At 50.8% G+C, this 19,047-nt stretch overlaps 1 protein-coding gene across 1 annotated transcript; it reads left to right on the forward strand.

Annotated features, from left to right (window-relative positions):
* The first annotated feature begins 584 nt into the window (after positions 1–584).
* TGFB3 (transforming growth factor beta 3) lies at positions 585–16,201 on the forward strand. The gene is made up of 7 exons (XM_009909362.2): positions 585–1,514; positions 6,931–7,094; positions 8,446–8,575; positions 10,821–10,928; positions 11,730–11,901; positions 12,443–12,596; positions 15,066–16,201. The coding sequence occupies exons 1-7, from the start codon at positions 800–802 to the stop codon at positions 15,222–15,224; spliced, it is 1,602 nt and encodes a 533-aa protein (XP_009907664.2). The 5' UTR covers positions 585–799; the 3' UTR covers positions 15,225–16,201.
* The last annotated feature ends 2,846 nt before the right edge of the window (positions 16,202–19,047 follow it).

Genomic DNA, 19,047 nt, shown 5'->3' on the forward strand with positions numbered 1-19,047 from the left:
TGGGGCTGCTGTTCCGTCTGCCGCTTGTGGCCCTGACCCGATTCGAGGCCAACGGGTGCCGCAGCCCCTTGTCCGCAGCTCGGAACCCGGCCCCCGCTGGCCCCTCCCTGCCTCCCTCCGTCCCTCCCTCGGAAAGAAACCACATCAGGAAAGTATTCGGGGTATTTTTAGCCGCTTTTAATGTGATTTCGCAGCTGGAAACGGGAGGGGCCTCGCTGCGCCGCCCGCCAGCGCGCCGCGGACCACCGCGAAGGGCCCGGTCGCCGCCGTCCCGCGCCCGCCTCTGCCCGGACGTCAGCAGGGGGCGCCCGCGCGCCGCCACCGCACCGGTGCGGCGGCCACGTCGGAGGGTGCGCGGGGCCACCCTGCCGCGGAGGTGCCCGGGTCCGGCCCCGGGGCACGACGCCGGGTGCGCGGGGGGCAGCAGCGGGGCCAGGCGCAGGGGGCGGGGGCGACGGGTGGGCGAGCGGCGGTCGCTGCCGAAGCCATTAGCGCGGTGGTGCGCGCGAAGGCTGGGCTTGGAGCTCCCTCCCCTGCCCGAGCCCCGTCCCGGGGACGTCATGGGAGGGAGGTATAAAATTTCAGCGGCGGGGCCGAGGGAGAGGCAGTGTGCGCGGGCGGGGCGGCGCCGTGCAGTGCCGGTGCGGCGCGCGGTTGGTGCACGGCGGCCAGCGGAGCCCGCGAGGGCAGCGGGCGGCCCGGCAGCGCTGCTCCCGGCTGGGCGGGCAGCGCCGCGGTGCCGCGCTCCCGAGGGCAGATTACCGGGAGATGTAGGGTGCGGGGCCCGGCGAGGGCATGAATGGTGCAGCGAGAGAGGCGGGCGGCGAGCTCCCCCCGCGGCGGCGGGGCGGCGCGGGGCGCTGACACGTGCGGCGGCGCGGCGCAGCGGGGCGCCCCCGGCTCCGCGGGACGCGGGGCGGCGCATGGGGAAGGAGCCCGGCGCGGCGAGGCACGGCGCCTGCCGCTTCTCCTTGCGGAGCGCTGCCAGCTCTTCCTGGAAGTCCTGAGTCGCGCACGGCGCAGTGAGTTCATGCACCTCCTCGCCAAGCCTGAGCCTGCGGGATCTGGGGAGGCTGCCGCCAGCACACCGCCCGGTCCGTCGCGCCCGCTCGCCGCCGCCCGGGGGGCTCTCCCGGGGGCCCCCGCCGCTGCCCCCTCGCACATGAAGATGTACGTGCAAAGAGCTCTGGTGCTGCTCTCCCTGCTGAGCTTCGCCACGGTGAGCCTCTCGCTGTCTTCCTGCACCACCTTGGACCTCGACCACATCAAGAAAAAGAGGGTGGAAGCCATCCGGGGGCAGATTCTGAGCAAGCTGCGGCTCACCAGTCCCCCGGAGACCGTGGGGCCAGCCCATGTGCCCTACCAGATCCTGGCCCTTTATAACAGTACTCGGGAGCTGCTGGAAGAGATGGAGGAGGAGAAGGAGGAGAGCTGCTCTCAGGACAACACCGAGTCCGAATACTATGCCAAAGAGATTCATAAATTTGACATGATCCAGGGCCTCCCCGAGCACAGTAAGTGCCGGGCTCCCACCGTGCCGGCCAGGGTGCCGCGCCCGCGAGGCAGGCTGCCCGGCACCCCGAGCGCGGAGAAGGAGGGGGCCGGCCGGGGCCGCGGGAGGGGGTGCTGTCTCGGCAGGGTGGATGCGCGGAGGCGGGAGGGGGGCCGCCGCGCCGCGATCTCGTCTCCGTCTGCCCGCACGCCTGGGAGCGGAGCCGAGCGATGGCGGGGATGCGCACCGCGGGTCGGGTCCGGTGCAGGGGGAGGCGGGGGGCGGCCAGGGCTCAAACCACCGGCAGGAGGGCTCGGGGCTTGGCGGCGAGCGGCCCCGCCGCAGGTGGAGACGGTGGGCGCTGAAGCGGCCGCGGAGCGATGGCGGGGCCAGAAGTGGCATCAGCCCGGGTCCTAGCAGTGAGCAGCAAGCCAAGTCCGTGCCCAGAGCCCTGACATCTGAGGGGAGGCGGGAGGAGAGGAGCGAGAAGGCGAGAGGAGACAGCGGGAGCGTCGGTGTGAATGCAGCGTAATGTGCTAGGAGTAGACGCAGGTCTCGTGTTCGGGTGACGAGAAGGTAGAGGGACTCCTCCCTGCTGAAGCTCCAGCGCCTGCCGCAGAGATTCAGGCAACCTGTTTGGTCTGTGCCGCACCCGCACTGACTGTGGGGAAGGTGGAGATGCACTTGCTGAAGAGTCTGCTGCCTGGAGGACACTGCTGAGGGTGTTACACAGTGTGAGGCTTCAGAGAGTTAGTGGAAGATAACGGGGATGCTGAGCAGGTGCAAAGCAGACAGGGATGCAAAGGAGACCCCCAAGGGAATATAGGCACTAAGGAAGCGTCACAGATGTTGAGCAGGTGCAGAACAGATGATGAACCAGCCCAGATGTGGACACTAAACACATTCAGGTGCAGAAGCTGAGCAGTTACAGATGCAAAGACAGAGACTGAGCAGACATGAACCCCAAGCAGATTGTGAATTGCAGATGCTGAGCACATGGAGGCAAGCAATCCTTTCAGTCTGTGCTTAGGATTCCTTAGGACTGATTGGAAGATGTTGGTGGGCATGCAGTCATACCACTATCCAGGGTGTTCTCTCGTGATGTAGTGCAGTCTTGGGGGCACGATTTGAACGTCAGCCGATCTGGGAGGAGCTGTGACTTGGTGCAGGCAGCCTCAGAATGCAGTTACTCTGCCAGGTTTATGTTAATCTTGACATATGATGAGTTGGAATAAGAGCTACAATGTGGTAATGCAACAAATTTCACTTAATCTCTAGCAGACTGCACTCCATATGGTTATATGATTAGCTCTAAACTCAGGAAACACCAAGGCTTGTGGAACAGAAAGTGCACAGAGTGTAGCCAACTTACCCATATTTCAACATTTGTGACCTGCTCAAGTGTTGTTCATGATACTCTAAAAGTATACAAGGGAAACCAAGTGTCTGTACAACATAGTACAGCCAAACTCTGAACCAGTGTGTTTTGGGGAAGGAAACTGGAAAAGCATAACAGTGGGAAAGAAAGTTGAAGGACTAGATTTGGATAAAGCACAGGGGAAGGAGGAGTGGAGACATGGTGCATAAGAAGCAATGAAGAGGGACTATGGGCTGAAGAAAATTCCTATGGAAATCAATGAACCAGTTCCATGTCCCTGTGGGGCACTAGGGTAAGGTGCTGAGCAGCAGGTTCAAAAGACCATGTAGTGCTGAGATTGAATTCCTGGGAGTGGGCACTGTAGATACCACCACCTTCAGAAAGGCAGAAGTTTGAAACTGGGTCACACCGGGAGAGGCTAGCTCCAGACAGGACCTGGTATCAAGAGATGCACTTCATCTGAAACCTGGGGAGTTTCATTGCTTACACCATGGCTGAATTTGGCCCTGTGTCTTCAGAAGTGGCGGCTGTTCAACTTTCCCATGACTCTGTCACTGTGCCAGGTGGTGATCTCAGAGCATGCTTTGAGCCAAAGTCAGTCTCCTCTGGGGGGGAAGGGAAGGACTGCTCCTTTGAGGGAACTGTATGGATGATACAGACTCAAATGTGACGCTGAAATGTGTGTTCACACACATTCACATGCTCACAGACTGGTTTCGCTCCAAACTACTAGTCAAGCAGTTCATTGGCTCAGAGAACTCATCCTTGTGAAAGACTTAAGGCCAAAAGTGAGAAGAGCTGAGAAGCAAAGATATTAGGAAAGAGAGCCACATCCTTCTAGGAAGGAGGGATATTTGGGACCAGGTTCCCCATCCCTACTCTGAGCTGTTTAGTGACTCTCAGAATGATCTTTCTGCTATGCTTCTCAGGTGCATTGCCTGGATTTTAAGAACAGGTTTTCTAAAACTCACAGGGATTCAAACCTCCTTAGGCACTGACTTGGTCAGGGTCAAGCTCAGACAGCTTTTGGAACAGGCCTGCAAATGGCTTTGCTTGCCATCCTGGGGAAAAACAGGTGCCATTTGCCAAGACAGCTTGAGAGGCAAGGCAATTAAAGCCATGGGTTGCTGGGGTCAAGCATCTCTTCCCCCCCAAACCTGCAGAGTTCCAAAAGGATCAATATATCCTCCAAAGTTAAGCAGCTCTGGCAGGAAACATTTTGAAGTACCAGTACCATAATAGGGAGTGAGGCAGTACCTGCTCAGCCAGCCTGCCCTTCTTTGACATCAAACCCTAACCTTGCAGCCATCAGCCTTCCTGAGGCTGGACAGAAACAGCAGCTGTAAGGATCAGCAGCATGTGGAGAACCTGTACATTGGTGAGAGCAGTGGTAGGAAGAGGGGAAACTCCCCAAAGAATCTGCTTGCTGTTACCACACTGTCCATGCTAAGAGGCTCCTAGTCTCGCAGCTGTAGGCTGCCTGGGCTCCACAGTAACAGAAGGGTGACACTGTGAGGATCCATCCTGTTGTGTCAGATACAGCCTGGCATAGATGCACAGGGTGTCACAGGTTCCCTGTCTCCAGGCTTGGTTGCAGCCACTGAGCATGGTAGACTGGAAGAGCGTGCAGGAATATCGCCTCAGGCTTTGTTCCGTGCTGGTAGGTAGACTTGAGCAGATTACAGTGTGAGTCACACACCTGAGCTGGGAGTGGAACAAATTCCCTGAAAAATCACCTCGTTTCCTGTGCCTGTGACCTCTTGCAAAAAATGACTCTGTCCCAACATAGGCAGCTTCCTGGGAGCGAAACCTGTTTCCTGGACACCCTACTGTGAAAAGCAGGCTCCAACCTCACTGTGTTCAGAGTGAAACACAGAACTCTGCTCTGTCTCCCCATCACAGAGGGCTTGTTCCTAGGGTGCAAACAGAACGTGAAACTTCTTAGGGATGGGAAGATAGCTATTGTTACTTCTACTAGGAAGGTCTCCCAAGGCACCTGCACTTTACTGGTGAAGTAAGTAGGTAGAAGGCAATGTGAAGGCAGCAGGCAAACCACAGTAGATCAAATAATCTCTTACCATCATGGCTGCCTAACAGACAAAAATCTTAAGGAGATGATAAGGAATGAACTGTGCTGTAGGATCAGCATGACAGTCTCTAAATAGATAAAGCAAGACTTGGGGAGACTGACCAGTGGTCTGATCTAGAAAGGCATTTCTGATGGTTACTGGGACTGCCTCATGGACAGGCAGTCGGGTCTGAAATGGAAGAGTAGGCTGTTAACAGCACTATTAATAGGGCTAGGAGTGCAAAACAGCTTAAGAGGGACTTAAAAACAGTATCTGCCAGGGCCTAGGACACAGAACAGTTACCACTGTTGGACTTCAGCTAAAAAGGTGCTTTGGGCATTTAATGAGATGGGAGCTTGGGGCTTTTGCTGTGTTTTTCTGTAGCATAAAAGCTAGAATTGGTCACAGTGGTGGAGTCCCCACAGTGGGTATTATGGGATGGCTCAGTGTACTTTCTGTGTTGCAGGGTTGTTAGGCTGAGCATACCAGCTCATGGTTGCAATAGGGTCTGTTCTTCTGGGACTACCAAATATCCATTTCTTCAATAGCGGCCAGAGACTACTGTATGGGAAAGCTCTTCCATTCAGTAGTACCAATGACAAAACCCTGTTCCAGTTGCAGTCCAACATGAGCATCTGGTCATTGGCTTGGGTAAAACTTCAGCACCCTAAGGACACATCCTTGTAAACTGGTAGGCTTCTCCTTATGAATCTAAGTGTAGCACAAGAGGAAGACCTTCATCTTCATGCATCAGTGTTGCTCAACACAGAATTTGGCATGAGAGGTGAACCTCTGTGCTCTGGCAGTGTTTCACACTAGTTCATCCTTCAGAAGCTGTTTCCCTGGGGAGGTAGTGGTGGTGGCATGAAGAGAGGGCCCAGCTCCAGGAACCTAACTTGAAGACTGCTTCAACTAGGGCTTCTAGCCTGTTTGTCATGGGCTGGAACTGTGACTGGAAACAGGTAATAATTTTTATATCTGTTTCTCTTTTTTTGTTTGTTTAAAAGCAAGTAGCAGCTGGCATGAGAGCCTCATGTTGCATTGGACGAGTCAGAGGTCATATGGGAGGCTCTGTAGGGCTGCAAACAAACCTGCATGTGGGCATAGAGCAGGAGCTCCTGTGTCTTAACTGTAGGAATCTTTAAGGATGCTAGAACCCTGAAAGCTAACAGAGGTCAACAGGAGAGGAACAACAGCAATGACAAAGACTTTTCTGTGGGATCAAAATAATCCTAGTGAAGAGATGCTTATTTTCTCTTGAGGACTCTGTTTTGGACCTCATAGTTTCTACCTACTCTCTTCTGGACAGCTGTGTAATAGATTTTTATGTTAAACAGGCATGCATCAAGGCAGAGAATTGCTGTGTTATTTCCTGCCCATGTGTCTGATCTCCACAGGCCTCTCAGCATATTCTGTCACTGAAGACTATCCATCATTACAGACTAGTACTATTCATGAATTCCTTCTCCAGGTTATGAGTTAGCACTGACCTTAAAACACAGTTCTTGCAGCACACACTGAATAGTCACTGCCCCCAAAAGTCTTCTACACCTCATGCTTTGTGGACACTTGGCTGGCTTTCATTCTAGGAGGGAACATCAAGGTTTGCAAGAAGATGATTCAGTGACAATGGGATCACCTCTGTGGCTTCATGTCTGCAGCATGAGCAGAGTCGCTATTGAGAATGGGCCCCACTAACTGCAAATGAGGTTGCCCCATTGCCTTGGCTGGGGTTGTCATTTTGGATGCAGCAGACTGAGCATTAGCCATATTTGCTGAGAGTTAGAAGAGAGAATAGTAAAACCACTGCAGTTAATCTGTGATTTGAGTGAACCCATTCTATGTTATCTTTAGCTAGAAAGCCATTCGTGGGTAGCAGGACGTTTGAACGGCAGGCCCTTGCTGGATAGCTCTTTCTCCAGCAATATATTTATTTGAAATCCCACCTCTACAGCCTACAGTTCTCAGTCTTTCCACTTTCTTTCTCCTAGATGAGTTGGGCATTTGTCCAAAAGGTGTCACCTCCAACGTGTTCCGCTTTAATGTGTCCTCAGCAGAGAAAAACAGCACCAACTTGTTCCGGGCTGAGTTTCGGGTGCTGCGTGTGCCCAACCCGAGCTCCAAACGCAGTGAGCAGCGCATTGAGCTCTTCCAGGTGAGTATTCTTCTCACCTTGCCTTGTGCCTGAGCCCAGATTAGCTTGGCTCCTTAATGGTTGCAGGGTCACAGAAGAGAGACAAGGAATTAGCTGCTGTACCCCAGGCCTCTTTCAGCATGTGCAGTGATAAAGTCACCTCTCTTTCCTCCTGTGGGGTAGTGCTGTTCTTTTCCCCACGCACACTGGCCAGCTTCCCTGGGCACCTTGGTGGGCCAGCACGGTGCCCACTTCAGGTGTTTGCTGCACTAGAGAAAGGAGTTGGAATGGGAGCCTGTCACCATTGGAGGAGCCTTGACTCTTCTGTCACATCTGCGTGCCTAGGTCCCTCGGCAATTTTGTTTCATTGACTGTTGCAGTACAGTTGGTACTAATCCAATGGGTGGAGCTCTCTGTCTTGTCAGTGTTTTACTGGAAAAATAATGCTTGCTTTTCAGTGTTCCTTTCAGCAGCATCTCCTCAGGGGCACAATTCATGGCACCATTAATCCAGATACTTAACTGGAGTTTGGTTTGAACCCATGGACTACCCTGGCAGAATAAGGTCTGGTTCAGATTTGGAAGTGGTCTTATGCTGGGCTGGACCATGCAGCTAATGGTACAATTTAGCATTCAGGTGGCACATTCCCACAGGCTGGTGTCTGTCCACTTTGCAGTAAGACTGCAGCTACAACTGCCCTGTGGCTGGTAGCTTTTGAAAGTTTCCTGGAAGTCAGTTTCAAAGGTGAGAGCCATTCTCCTTCAGGTGATGCAACTGACAAGGAGGCAATCCCAGAGCTTCTCCACAGGTTCAGTGCTGGAGTGAAGCTGCGGTCCTGCAGGAAGGAATGCCTTGCACAGGCTGCAGCTGTTGGTCTGAAAGCAGGAAGAGATGCCAGAGCAGGGGGAGAACAATCAGCCCTGGTACATTTTGATAGAAGTTGAAGAGTGTAGGACACATGAAAATGCCACAGCGTATGTCTCGGTAGGCTCCCTGGGCAAGGGGTCTGTGGCAAGATGCTCTATTGCCCACTGTTGGTTCTATTCTGAAATTCAGACCCACATCCCACAGAAATGAAACAACTTAGCTGCTGTGTGCCTCTGCCTCTGGCTATGTGTCTCCCAACAAGGATGACCTGAGAGAGGTGGGCTGCTTTGGACAGAGAAATGAGTGTTGTGTAGAGCTCTTCAGCTCAGGTTGGCTGTGAAGCATGTCCTCACCTGTGCCAGGGTATTCCTGGTACCTTACTAACTGGAACCAACCTTCTAAATTAATTTATAGCCAGCTGTGGAAGAAAAAAAAAAAGACCCAAGGCTACCCCTTCCTTCTGCAGGGCAGTGGCTGATTGTCTGTACCACTCCTTCTGCCACAGATCCTGCGGCCAGACGAGCACATAGCAAAGCAGCGCTACCTGAGCGGCAGGAACGTGCAGACCCGGGGCTCCCCGGAGTGGCTGTCCTTCGATGTCACCGACACCGTGCGGGAGTGGCTGCTGCACAGAGGTAGGTAGGGCTCTCAGCTGGGCTGGGTGTCAAGGCATCCATAGACTCACAGAAACATTCAGGTTGGAAAAGATCCTCAGGATCACCAAGTCCAACTGATAACTCTACTCTACAAGGTTCACCCCTAAACCATATCGCCAAGCACCACATCCAAACCACCTTTAAACACATCCAGGGCTGGTGACACAACCACCTCCCTGAGCAGCACATTCCAATGCCTGACGCTCTTCCTGTGAAAAGTTTTTCCTAATGTCCAGTCTAAACCTACCCATTCATAGCTTGAGGCCACTTCCTCTTGTTCTATCACTACCTGTGAGAAGAGACCAGCACCAGCCACTCTATGACATCCTTTCAGGTAGCTGTAGAGAGCAATGAGGTCTCCCCTCAGCCTCCTCTTTTCCAAACTAAACAGCCCCAGCTCCCTCAGTTGTTCCTCATAAGATTTATTTTCCAGGTCCTTCACCAGCTTGGCTGCCCTCCTCTGCACTGGCTCCAGCACCTCCATATCTCTCCTGTATTGGGGTGCCCAAAACTGGACACAGTCCTCGAGGTGGCCTCACCAGAGCTGCATACAAGGGGACAGTCACCTCCCTACTCCTGCTGGACACAGCATTTCTGATACAAGCCAGGATGCCATTGGCTTTCTTAGCCACCTGGGCACACTGCTTGCTTATATTCAGTTGCTTGTCCATTGGAACCCCCAGGTGCCTTTCTGCCAGACAGAAATGTGGATCAGTGTCGACTGGAGCGTCAATCTGCTCCCCCTTTCTTCTCCCAGGAGCTTGGCTTACGTAGGTGACAGCTTCTTTCAGTCTGAGAAGCAGCCTGCTCCCAGGGAGCTACCTCAGAGCGTGACATCTGCTAGATTGCTTTCTCTGTCCTGGAGTCCCCACTGTGTAGCTCTGTGGGCTGAGTCAGAATGAGGATTCATCCTCTGGAGGAGGAAATTGTTTTCACTGAGAGATACTGGAACTTCTTTTGGTTCTTTGATTCTAAGCCCAGAGGGGAATCCTCTGCTTGTTTAAACTATAACCTATATTAAACTATAATAATGCATGGATAAATGAGGATTGCTCTGGTTTAATGTTCATGTGGACTAAGAGGAAATCTAGTGGGAGGGGAAACCAGCAAGGATCCTGGCTTATTTAGCTGTTTACAGCTTGGCAGGTATAAAGGTGAGGAAATACCAGAGGCTGACACACCTAGAGAGATGGAGGCTGGAGCACTGCAGAGAGCATACCTCTGCCACCACCGGGCAGCCCAACAGATAGTTGTGAGGCAGCTCCCAGCAAGAACACTGACCCCATTCACAGCTAGGGCATAGGCACCGTGACTCACAGCTGGATTGGCCTCACAGATAGAAGCTAGGTGCCACTGAAAACCGGAATGCAGGTACGGGCAAGTAGCTGCTCTCTGGAGGGGTAAGCTGTGAGCTTCTATGCCACTCCTTTTTCAAGGAGTCCATGTACTGGTGGCTGGAGTTCAGGGCTGGAAGCGCAGCCAGCTCTGGGCAGGCACACTGGCTGACAAGACATCACAGAGCATACAGTGTTTAGGAATAAAGGTGCTAGGCACCTTGTCAATGCCCTGGGGAGCCAGCTGCTTCAATTCATGACACAAAGGAGCTTGCATAAGAGTCTTAAGTTCCCTTAGTCAGGCCCACACAGCATGACTGGTCCAGGAAGTTATTATGAAAATAGACTTGCCTCTGGAAAGTCTGTGTGAATTAGGCTGCAAGCAGTTCAACAAAACAGAAGGTTGCAGCTGCTGAGAAAAATGCTTCCAGTGAAATTACTTGTCCATGTCCACCCCGCTCGCTTTCAGATCTCTCCTTCAGACACTAACCAGAAGGCAGAGAGTAGACAGGTACTGAGGACAGCAAAACTGATGTAGTACAGACACTGCAAGCCAGCTTCTCAGAATACCTGTTGTCCAGTGGAGCCCCTCGAATCTTACAACATCCAGAAAAAAATTTGAATAGCCTTAAAAAAAACCATAACCAGGAGCACTCTTCTCACCTGCCCTGGAAGCTCCCTTTAGGTAAAGCAAGGCTTTTGACACAGGTTCAAGATTCTGCTATTCCCATTTTCCTTTCCAAGGCAGCTTCTGTTCCTCAAAACTGATAGCATCCCTGACATTGAGACTGACCCACAGCCTCAGAATGACCACAGTGCATGTCCTCATTGAAACTTACCTGCACCAGGAGCCGTCCCAGCTGTTCCTCATAAAGTCATCTTCTTTGCAGAGTCCAACCTTGGCCTGGAAATTAGCATACACTGCCCTTGCCATACTTTTCAGCCAAATGGGGACATCTTGGAGAATTTGCACGAGGTCTTGGAGATCAAGTTCAAAGGTGAGAAAGAGCTGGACTAGGGGAGGCTGTTGGGGAAGAGAAAGACCTTGGGGTTTATTTCTATTCTCCAGGCTTGCTTTACATATTTGAGCATTTTACATTGCATAGTATTTGTCTTAAAGCGTCCTCACCTGGGTTTGCAACGCTGATTATGTGGCTATGTGCACTCTCTACATAGGTTAGAAGTAGGCTGGGTTGGTTTGCATGGGAATCTGCAGAAAGGAGTAATTTTGTATTTCAGTGTCTCTCTGGGAAGTTCAGGTTGATGCCTTCTCAGATTTCCATGGAGGCTCTGCTTTCCAGTTAGGGTTACTGAAACACAAGGAAGTCAGGCATCCTGTGTGAGGTGGCCCAGAGAGTCAGTGGCTTGGCTGGCTTAAGAACTAGGAACCTCCTGGCTTGCAGCCCTGGGCTGCAGCCACTGGCCCCCACAGGCTCCATTTCTGAGGCTGTTCTGCAGAGTGCCAATGGTCTGACATCTTCTTTAAACCATTCATCTTCCTGCCTGTCCTGGGACTGAGGCCAGGATTAAACGGGATGGATTAATGGCCCCACCAGCAGTTTGCAAATGGTAAAACAGGTGGCCAGTAAGCCTCTATTTCAGTCCTGCAGAAGTCAGATTCACCAGGAGTAAAGAGGTCCTTGTGAGGAAGAAAGTCCCAGAGTAAGTGGGTTGGTGCCTGAATCCCTCTAACTCTGGTTCAAGGGCAGGCAAGAGAGTGTTAAATACCCTGACAAATACTGTTGCATCCTCCACTTCCACAATGATTTCTGCTTTATGGATCCTGTGTTTCTCTGAAGGCATTGACAGTGAGGATGACTATGGTCGTGGGGACTTGGGGCGCCTGAAGAAGCAGAAGGACTTGCATAATCCCCACCTCATCCTGATGATGTTACCCCCACATCGGCTGGAGAGTCCAACGCTGGGAGGCCAGAGAAAGAAACGGGCCCTGGACACCAACTACTGTTTCCGGTAAGTGAGAATCCTGCCTGGGCTGACCAGATCCCCTGCCTGGCAAAACTCTCTGCCACTGGGAAAGGCAAAGCCTCTCAAGGGAACCCTGTTGTGGGTCACTATAGTGCCACAGGAGCCACATGAGGAGCACAGCTCAGACAGCTGCTCCTTGTAGCATCCAAGAAGAGGATGCTGAGGAGCTCAGCAGTCATTGTGTGCTTGTGGCTGAGCTGCTGGCCAGAGGGAGACTTGAAAGTGGCTTCCTGGAGCACAGCCTCAGCAGGGACCCACAGCATCCCTCTGCTAGCTCCAGGTGCCAGAGCAGGGTGCTGCTTCCCTGGACCAGTGATTGAGCTGCCTGCAATCAGGCACAAACAATGCCAGGCTCCTGCCCTGCCCCACCATTGCTCACCTGTGCCACTTCTGTGCCCTTGGCACAGGCAAACACCACCTCCCCATGGGCACTGCTGCTGCTGGTCTTTCTGCTTGGGGAGCTGTGTCACACAGTTGTATACAAGGCCCCTTTTTAGATACACTGTGTTTCAATACTGTGTTTCAGGAACCTGGAGGAGAACTGCTGCGTGCGTCCTCTGTACATCGACTTCCGACAGGACCTTGGCTGGAAATGGGTCCATGAGCCTAAGGGCTACTTTGCCAACTTCTGCTCGGGTCCCTGCCCGTACCTCCGCAGCGCAGACACCACTCACAGCACGGTACTTCAGCGTATTGTCCTGTCAGGGCTTGTGGCTCTCACCCTGCCTTCCTCCCTATGTCTGATCAGATCTGGTCCCACTAAAGCACCTAAAGCAATTCAGATTAATACTTGTAAACAACTGTCCAAGGAAAGCACAGAAGAATCTAGGTGGTTCAGCAGGAACAATGTGCGTCCTTTGGAGTCAGCATTATACTGCTTTCAGCCAAAGGGGGAGGTGGGAGATGTGAAACAGCAGGACAGATGGGTTTAGGGTACTACTTATAGAGTATTAACTGAATTGTTTGTAGGAAATGTCAGCTCTGGTAATTAGCTACATTTCTTCTGCAGTTTGCACTGGACACAGGATTTCTGTGCTCTGTGCCAGGTTGTTATGCAAAATGGTTGTGCTGTGGCAGACAGCTGCCATCCACTAACACAGGGGTAGCTGCAGCCTGAAAGTGAAGGGCAATCCGTGTCCAGAAGTGAACCCAGCCATGCAGAATCAGAGAAACATTCAGGTTGGAAAAGACCCTCAGGATCACCAAGTCCAACTGATAACCCTACTCTACAAGGTTCACCCCTAAACCATATCCCCAAGCACCACATCCAAACCACCTTTAAACACATCCAGGGTTGGTGACTCAGCCACCTCCCTGGGCAGCACATTCCAATGCCTGAAATGAAGTAAGGTCTCCTTTCTGTACAGCCCTTCTTTCCAGCTGTATAAATCCCACTTGACCTATGACAGGGAGGAACCTACTAGGCAGCAAGATTCATGAGTAAAAAATAACAGCAAACAAAAGTCTTTAGGTAATTCACACACAACCTCTGTGAGGACACCAGGCAGTCTTAGGGAAGAATACCACCTGAGTCTGGCTAGAGCGGAAGAAGATAAAGGCAACAGAAAAGCACAGGCATGGGTGAAGTACCAAGGGGACAAGGCTGACTAAGGAGCAGGCAGTTCATTGCTGAAGCAAAAAAAGCCAGAGGAAATTCCTGTGCTTCTCTCCACAGAAAGAAGTCAGTCCAGACAATGCAGCAGCAGCAGCTTAGCTTCAGATTTCACTCAAAAAGTTACTGGAAAAAGCAAATTTGGCTGAAGAATAGATAACTGAGGATGATACTGCAGAAAAGATGCTAACGTTTTCTTGGCAGCTTGAGAGTCTGCATAGCAGCAAGGCTTGCTGAAGCTCAAGGACTAAGCAGGAACAGTCGATCTATGGGAGTGAAGGAGTGAACAGATGCTGGGCATTAAGCACAAGACAAAGCAAGGGAGTGAACAGCTTTGCAAGGGTAATGGGCATATAGCTTTACCATCTGGTTGTCCTGAGAAGCTCTCTAGTAGGTAACTGGACTGCATCAGTGGAAGAGAAAGGAGATAATAGAATTGTTCTGCATGTTCTTTGCTTGAGCAAGAAAGGAAACGATCAAGCGTTAAGGTCAACTGAGCGATCCAACAAACTTTTAGACCAATATAGCTGCTGTCAGCTTGCCAGCATCACCAAGGAAATACATGGTAAAAAGACTTTCTACCAGTCTGCTTAACCTACTATGCCTGAGTAGAGTGGCCCCAGAGCACAGGTGCCCCTGTGGTACAGCCAGTGGTACTTTGCTCAGTATAGCAAAGACCTTCCACCAGAACTACTGTGATTACGTGGATCTGGATGATGGAACAGGATCTTTCCTTAGCACCTCTCATCCCCAAAGACTGTAAAGTAGTTAAAAGACAGTGTTTCAGACCCTGTAATTTATACCAGATAAGCACTAGTGAGACCCACAGGAGTGCAGGTGAGATCATGTTTTGGCCCCACAACTCAAGAAGTTGCTTACTGATGAGAAGTGGCCATCTCTGGCAAAGACATATGGCAACTGTTCTGTAGCAGTTACATGGCTGGAGTGTACAGTCATCTGTGGGCTGGGGCCAGCTGGGAGGAGGCATACAGTGGGGTCCCACAGGACACTCCTGGCTGCAGCATCGTAGTGTAATGACTTGGAGGACGGAGTGGATAGAGAAAGCATCAGACACTTCAAAGCTAGGAGGGAATTGTGGATACTCAAGAGGATTGGCATCCATCCAGTGCTATCTAGAGATGTTGGTTGAAATAAGCAGCACGTAGGTTCATTCTTCTGGTTTCTTCAATGGAACCCAAGACAGTATGGCCCAAGGTTGTTTACACCCAGCCTTGGTAAAACAAAAAAACTGTCACACTATCCACCATGCCAAACTAGAGCTGAAAGGAGACGACTACTGGCATGCTTTCATGACTCAGACATCAGTCACACAGCAAGGCTATCACAACCTTTTAAAAAGTCTTAAGAGTCAGGCCAGGGTGGGTGAGACCTTTTAGAAGCAGGTCACAATCAGGAAGCAGCAAGGGAGTATTACTCACCTCACCTCTGATAAACACCTGTTGGTTTTACAGTCCATTCCTGCCCTCAACCAACTTCAATGCCTTCCTGTGTCACCTCATCCACTTTGTTTCTCCAGGTGCTGGGTTTATACAACACGCTGAACCCTGAGGCATCGGCTTCGCCCTGCTGTGTCCCCCAGGACCTGGAGCCACTCACTATCCTGTACTATGTTGGAAGGACCCCCAAAGTGGAGCAGCTCTCCAATATGGTGGTGAAATCCTGCAAGTGCAGCTGAAAGGCACCTTGACCCGCCCAAAGCCAAGAGAGAAACTGTCAGCACCCACTCTCCTGCTCCCAGGCTAACACAAAAGCAACCGGGGGTCAGAGACTACGTATGGTGAGGGCCGAGCACCAAACCCTGTGGCTTAGGGTCTGACAGCCCTTGGGGATCTCTTCTGGAACACTTTTTGGTCTTGTTGGCAGTGTCATGTTCATTCTGGGAGTTACTTTGGTTACACAAAGGCCACACTCTCCAAAATGGCTGGACAGTTGGTGCGGAAGAGAAGGATAGAGTGGAGGAACTGCTGTGTATTCGAATGCTGGATCTGGGAGAGTGAGAGAATGAGAAGAGCAGGTCAAAGGGGGAATGGAAATGGGGAGATGTTTTCTATTCTAGCTTTACCTATTTTAGGACCTCAGCCTTCCTCACTGGCCTGAAGAATTAAGGTTTCCCCTGTAAAGAGGGAACCCTGAAGGTTTCTCTAGAGAAAGAAAGGGCACCAAGAAGGGAAGGCTGCTGAGAGAAGAAATGCTCAGAGATACACTTACACTTTTGTTCTTCAGAGCTGTGATCCAGGAGGCCTGCAGCTGAGATTCTGTGTCTGCCAAATCTGTAAGTTCAGTTGGTTTCTAAATGCAAACTTCATGGTTCGCAGCTGACTTGCCAAGAGTGGGCAAACACAGAGGAGGAGGATGCCGAGTCTGTTTTCAGGGGGACTGATGCCACCATTCACTCTTTTCCCTTCCTGGAGTTTGAGAGCTGGTTTCTGGGTCAGGGCAGGGGCAATATCTGTGGGCACCTGAATAATGGGCCCATTCATTTGTGAGCTGATGCACCCGGAGGACCTCTTCTTGTCTGTCGTGGTTTGTGAGGCACTTTGGGGTGTTCTCCACCTGTTCTGCACAATGACCTGAACGTGGCCCAGGCCTCACCTGCTATGACTTAAAAAATAGTAATCTCAAAAACATTGTAAAAAAAAAATAAATATTTGGAAGGAGATGCTCTTTTTTTTCATATGCAAGTTGTTTGTTGAAGGGTTGGAGGGTTTGCTGGAAACTGCTGCTGCTGTGACATAGTCACTCGGTCCAAAATCCTACCTCTTTTCAAAATGTCTCTTCAAAGGAGCAGACAGAATTTAGGTCAGCCAGAGAGTTCCAGAATGGAAAAATCCTTGGTACCCTCAAACCATGCCTGGTGTTTATGTGCCCTGTCCCACCCTAGACCTGCAGACACGTTCATCACCTCTGGCATCTGCCTTTTATAGATTTATATGAAGCTCCCCCCTCAAATGTACACCCCTTCCAACAATGCTGTTTAAATAACCAGGGCAGTGCGTTTGCCACAGCTGACAAATGTCCTGTGTCCATTTGAATGTTTATGTTCTGCCAGTACAGTCTTGTACACACAGGTAAATAATACTCCTCTCCTCCTGATTTACTGTGAACATTGTAGGTGTTCATAAAATGCTAACAGATGTTGCCCAGGCAAGAAATCAATGTAGTCTTTTAAAACTATGGGCTTTTTCAGCCATAGATACTCCCAAAGGTAAAAATCTCCAGTGCTTGCATGCTACATGAGACTCAGAGGCTGCCTGAGCCTCCAAAACCACAACTACTTAAAGTCATGTTCTAGAGACCACAGAGGTTCCTCCCTGTCCCCTCCCAGTTCCTGTATCCAAACAACTGAATGTAAAATGACACCTCGCTGCTTAATCAGTTGTGGCCAGGGCTTTCCACAGCCAGCTCAAAATTCAGCTCTTCCATCAAGCCCTTCACAGTAGAGGTTGCTTCCATAAACCTTACATGAGGCTGCCACAAGCCAGAATCTCAAATATGTTAAACAACCCTTCCTGCAGCATCACCAGCTCAATAGAGGTTAGCAAGGGTGGGTCAGTGAAAGGAGCCTTCCAACCTGTGTGAAACTGTGCCTAGAGCACAGATGCTCCTTTCACCTCTCTGGGGCTCCTTGACCTGCCATTGGTGTGATCATGAAAGGTACAGCTCACCTGCTCAAGAAGGGAGCAAACCAATGCTTGAAAACTACACTACCATGCTGATAGACCAGAAGTTTAGTGGCTGCTATGGGGGAGGATGGGGAAATCCAGATGCCAATTGGCAGAGGAACTCTCTCTAATCTCCTTCTAGCAGCAGCCTCTCGGGGAGGGTTTGGGTTACGAGCTACAGTCTGTTCTTTGGTCATTGTTCCAACTGAGCCTTGGGCTGGCTCTGCTGCCCATCCAATTGAAGGGCTTCCTCACAAGTAAAGGGGGAAGAAACCCAACCAAAAACCTAAAGAGGGGGAGCAGCAAAGAACTGAGCTAGACCACTTGCACAGCTACGTGGCACTTGGAGCACTGTCAGAACCACCCACAGATTAACTCTGGCAAGCCCCTTGAAATGGGTCTGTCTAACTAGCCCTTGGTCACTGCAGCTCCTCGCTGGCAGGAAGGGGTGTCAGAAGCACCAAGTCATTTGTCTTCTTGGAAAGGAGGCAAAATAGCAATAGAATATCAGGAGAGAAGAGTCTTGGGATGTTCAACCAGTAGGAACACAGTTAATCTCATGGGTACAGTAATCCTTGAAGTCAAACAGGCACATTTCAGTTCCTGCTTCTCTGTTGAGCTGACTGTTTCCCTAGCAACATTAGAGAGTTAGATTTGTAAGACAGGATCTGAATTAATTTTCTTCAATTAAAATAGCTTTTCTAGAGGTGTTTTAGCTACAATTCAGCAGCAAATTATACTGTCTATGCTGGGTTAATTATAGACTTGAATACACTCCTGAGTGCAGGCTTACCAAAACGTTTCAGGACACTTGTGTGAGAAGGCAGAGGGAAGTTCTCTGTTTGCCCTGTTACTAGCTGGCAAATTGAGGAAGACAATGGGAATGAAAAAGTGGGATCTTCACTGCCAGCACTGAATACAGCTCCCCACAGTTCCCTTTTGTTGTTCGAAGAAGCAAACAAAAGCTGATGAAAACAATCCCAGCACACTTTCTGTCTAACAAAGATCAATGGGTAGAAAGAGCAAAAAAAAGAAACCAAACAAACCCAAAAACATTCTGCACTGCCACAAGGCAGATCCTACCCAGATGATCAAATGACCATCTGTGTAATCTCTGCTTTTCTGGGGCATACTCTATTACAGCATGCAAGAGGCCTAGCCCTGAACCTCAACATCTTTTGTTTTTCAGGCTGTAGTGCATTGTAGGCCTCTACAAGAAAGAGTGTTTCAGGAATGCGCACAGATATTTCAGCAGAGAAAAGGCTTTGCAGGCTAAAGCAGTGTTCCCTGGTCTTTGGGTGGGATGGTCTCTAGCTACCACGTTGCACTTACAAAAAAAGCAGTAGCACATCCTCTTGTCCACTGTGTGAACTGGGATGTGCTGCTTTGTGCTTCACTGTTCCATAACCAACAGACATCAGTACATTTGACAAACAAGATGGAGTAAACACCAGGTCCCAAAGTAATAAAAGATACAAACGTACCTGTCCATCCCTCTGGTAATATGATAGCTCTGTTCCACTCTGTCCTGTGATGTCTCATGTCTCTTTGTTGCAGCTGTCAACTATCAGTCAGTTCACACATCCTTTGCTTACCTTTCTAAACTGCTCTGAAGCTTCCCTTACCTATGACTAAGTGTTGTCATCACAGCAGAAGCACAGGTCTCCAGGCTCAGACTGCTTTGCAAATGGCTAATGCCGTACCATGACAGGAAAGAATCCACTGTGCTGTCTTATGAGGTAGACATCTTCAGTATGGTCCAGGGCCCAAGGCAGGGTAGGTTCAGTACCACAAGATGAACAGGATGCAGCTCTAAGGCCAGATACACTGCAGGAA

Source organism: Dryobates pubescens, chromosome 5 (assembly GCF_014839835.1).
Source record: "Dryobates pubescens isolate bDryPub1 chromosome 5, bDryPub1.pri, whole genome shotgun sequence".
Classification (NCBI taxonomy): domain Eukaryota; kingdom Metazoa; phylum Chordata; class Aves; order Piciformes; family Picidae; genus Dryobates; species Dryobates pubescens.

Excerpts from the sequence above, each read along its gene's own strand:
- TGFB3 (XM_009909362.2), top strand. The coding sequence starts at position 800 with ATGGTGCAGCGAGAGAGGCGGGCGGCGAGCTCCCCCCGCGGCGGCGGG. Across the intron at positions 8,576-10,820 it reads GGAGTGGCTGCTGCACAGAG|AGTCCAACCTTGGCCTGGAA; the intron begins GTAGGTAGGGCT and ends TCTTCTTTGCAG. Across the intron at positions 12,597-15,065 it reads CAGACACCACTCACAGCACG|GTGCTGGGTTTATACAACAC; the intron begins GTACTTCAGCGT and ends TTGTTTCTCCAG.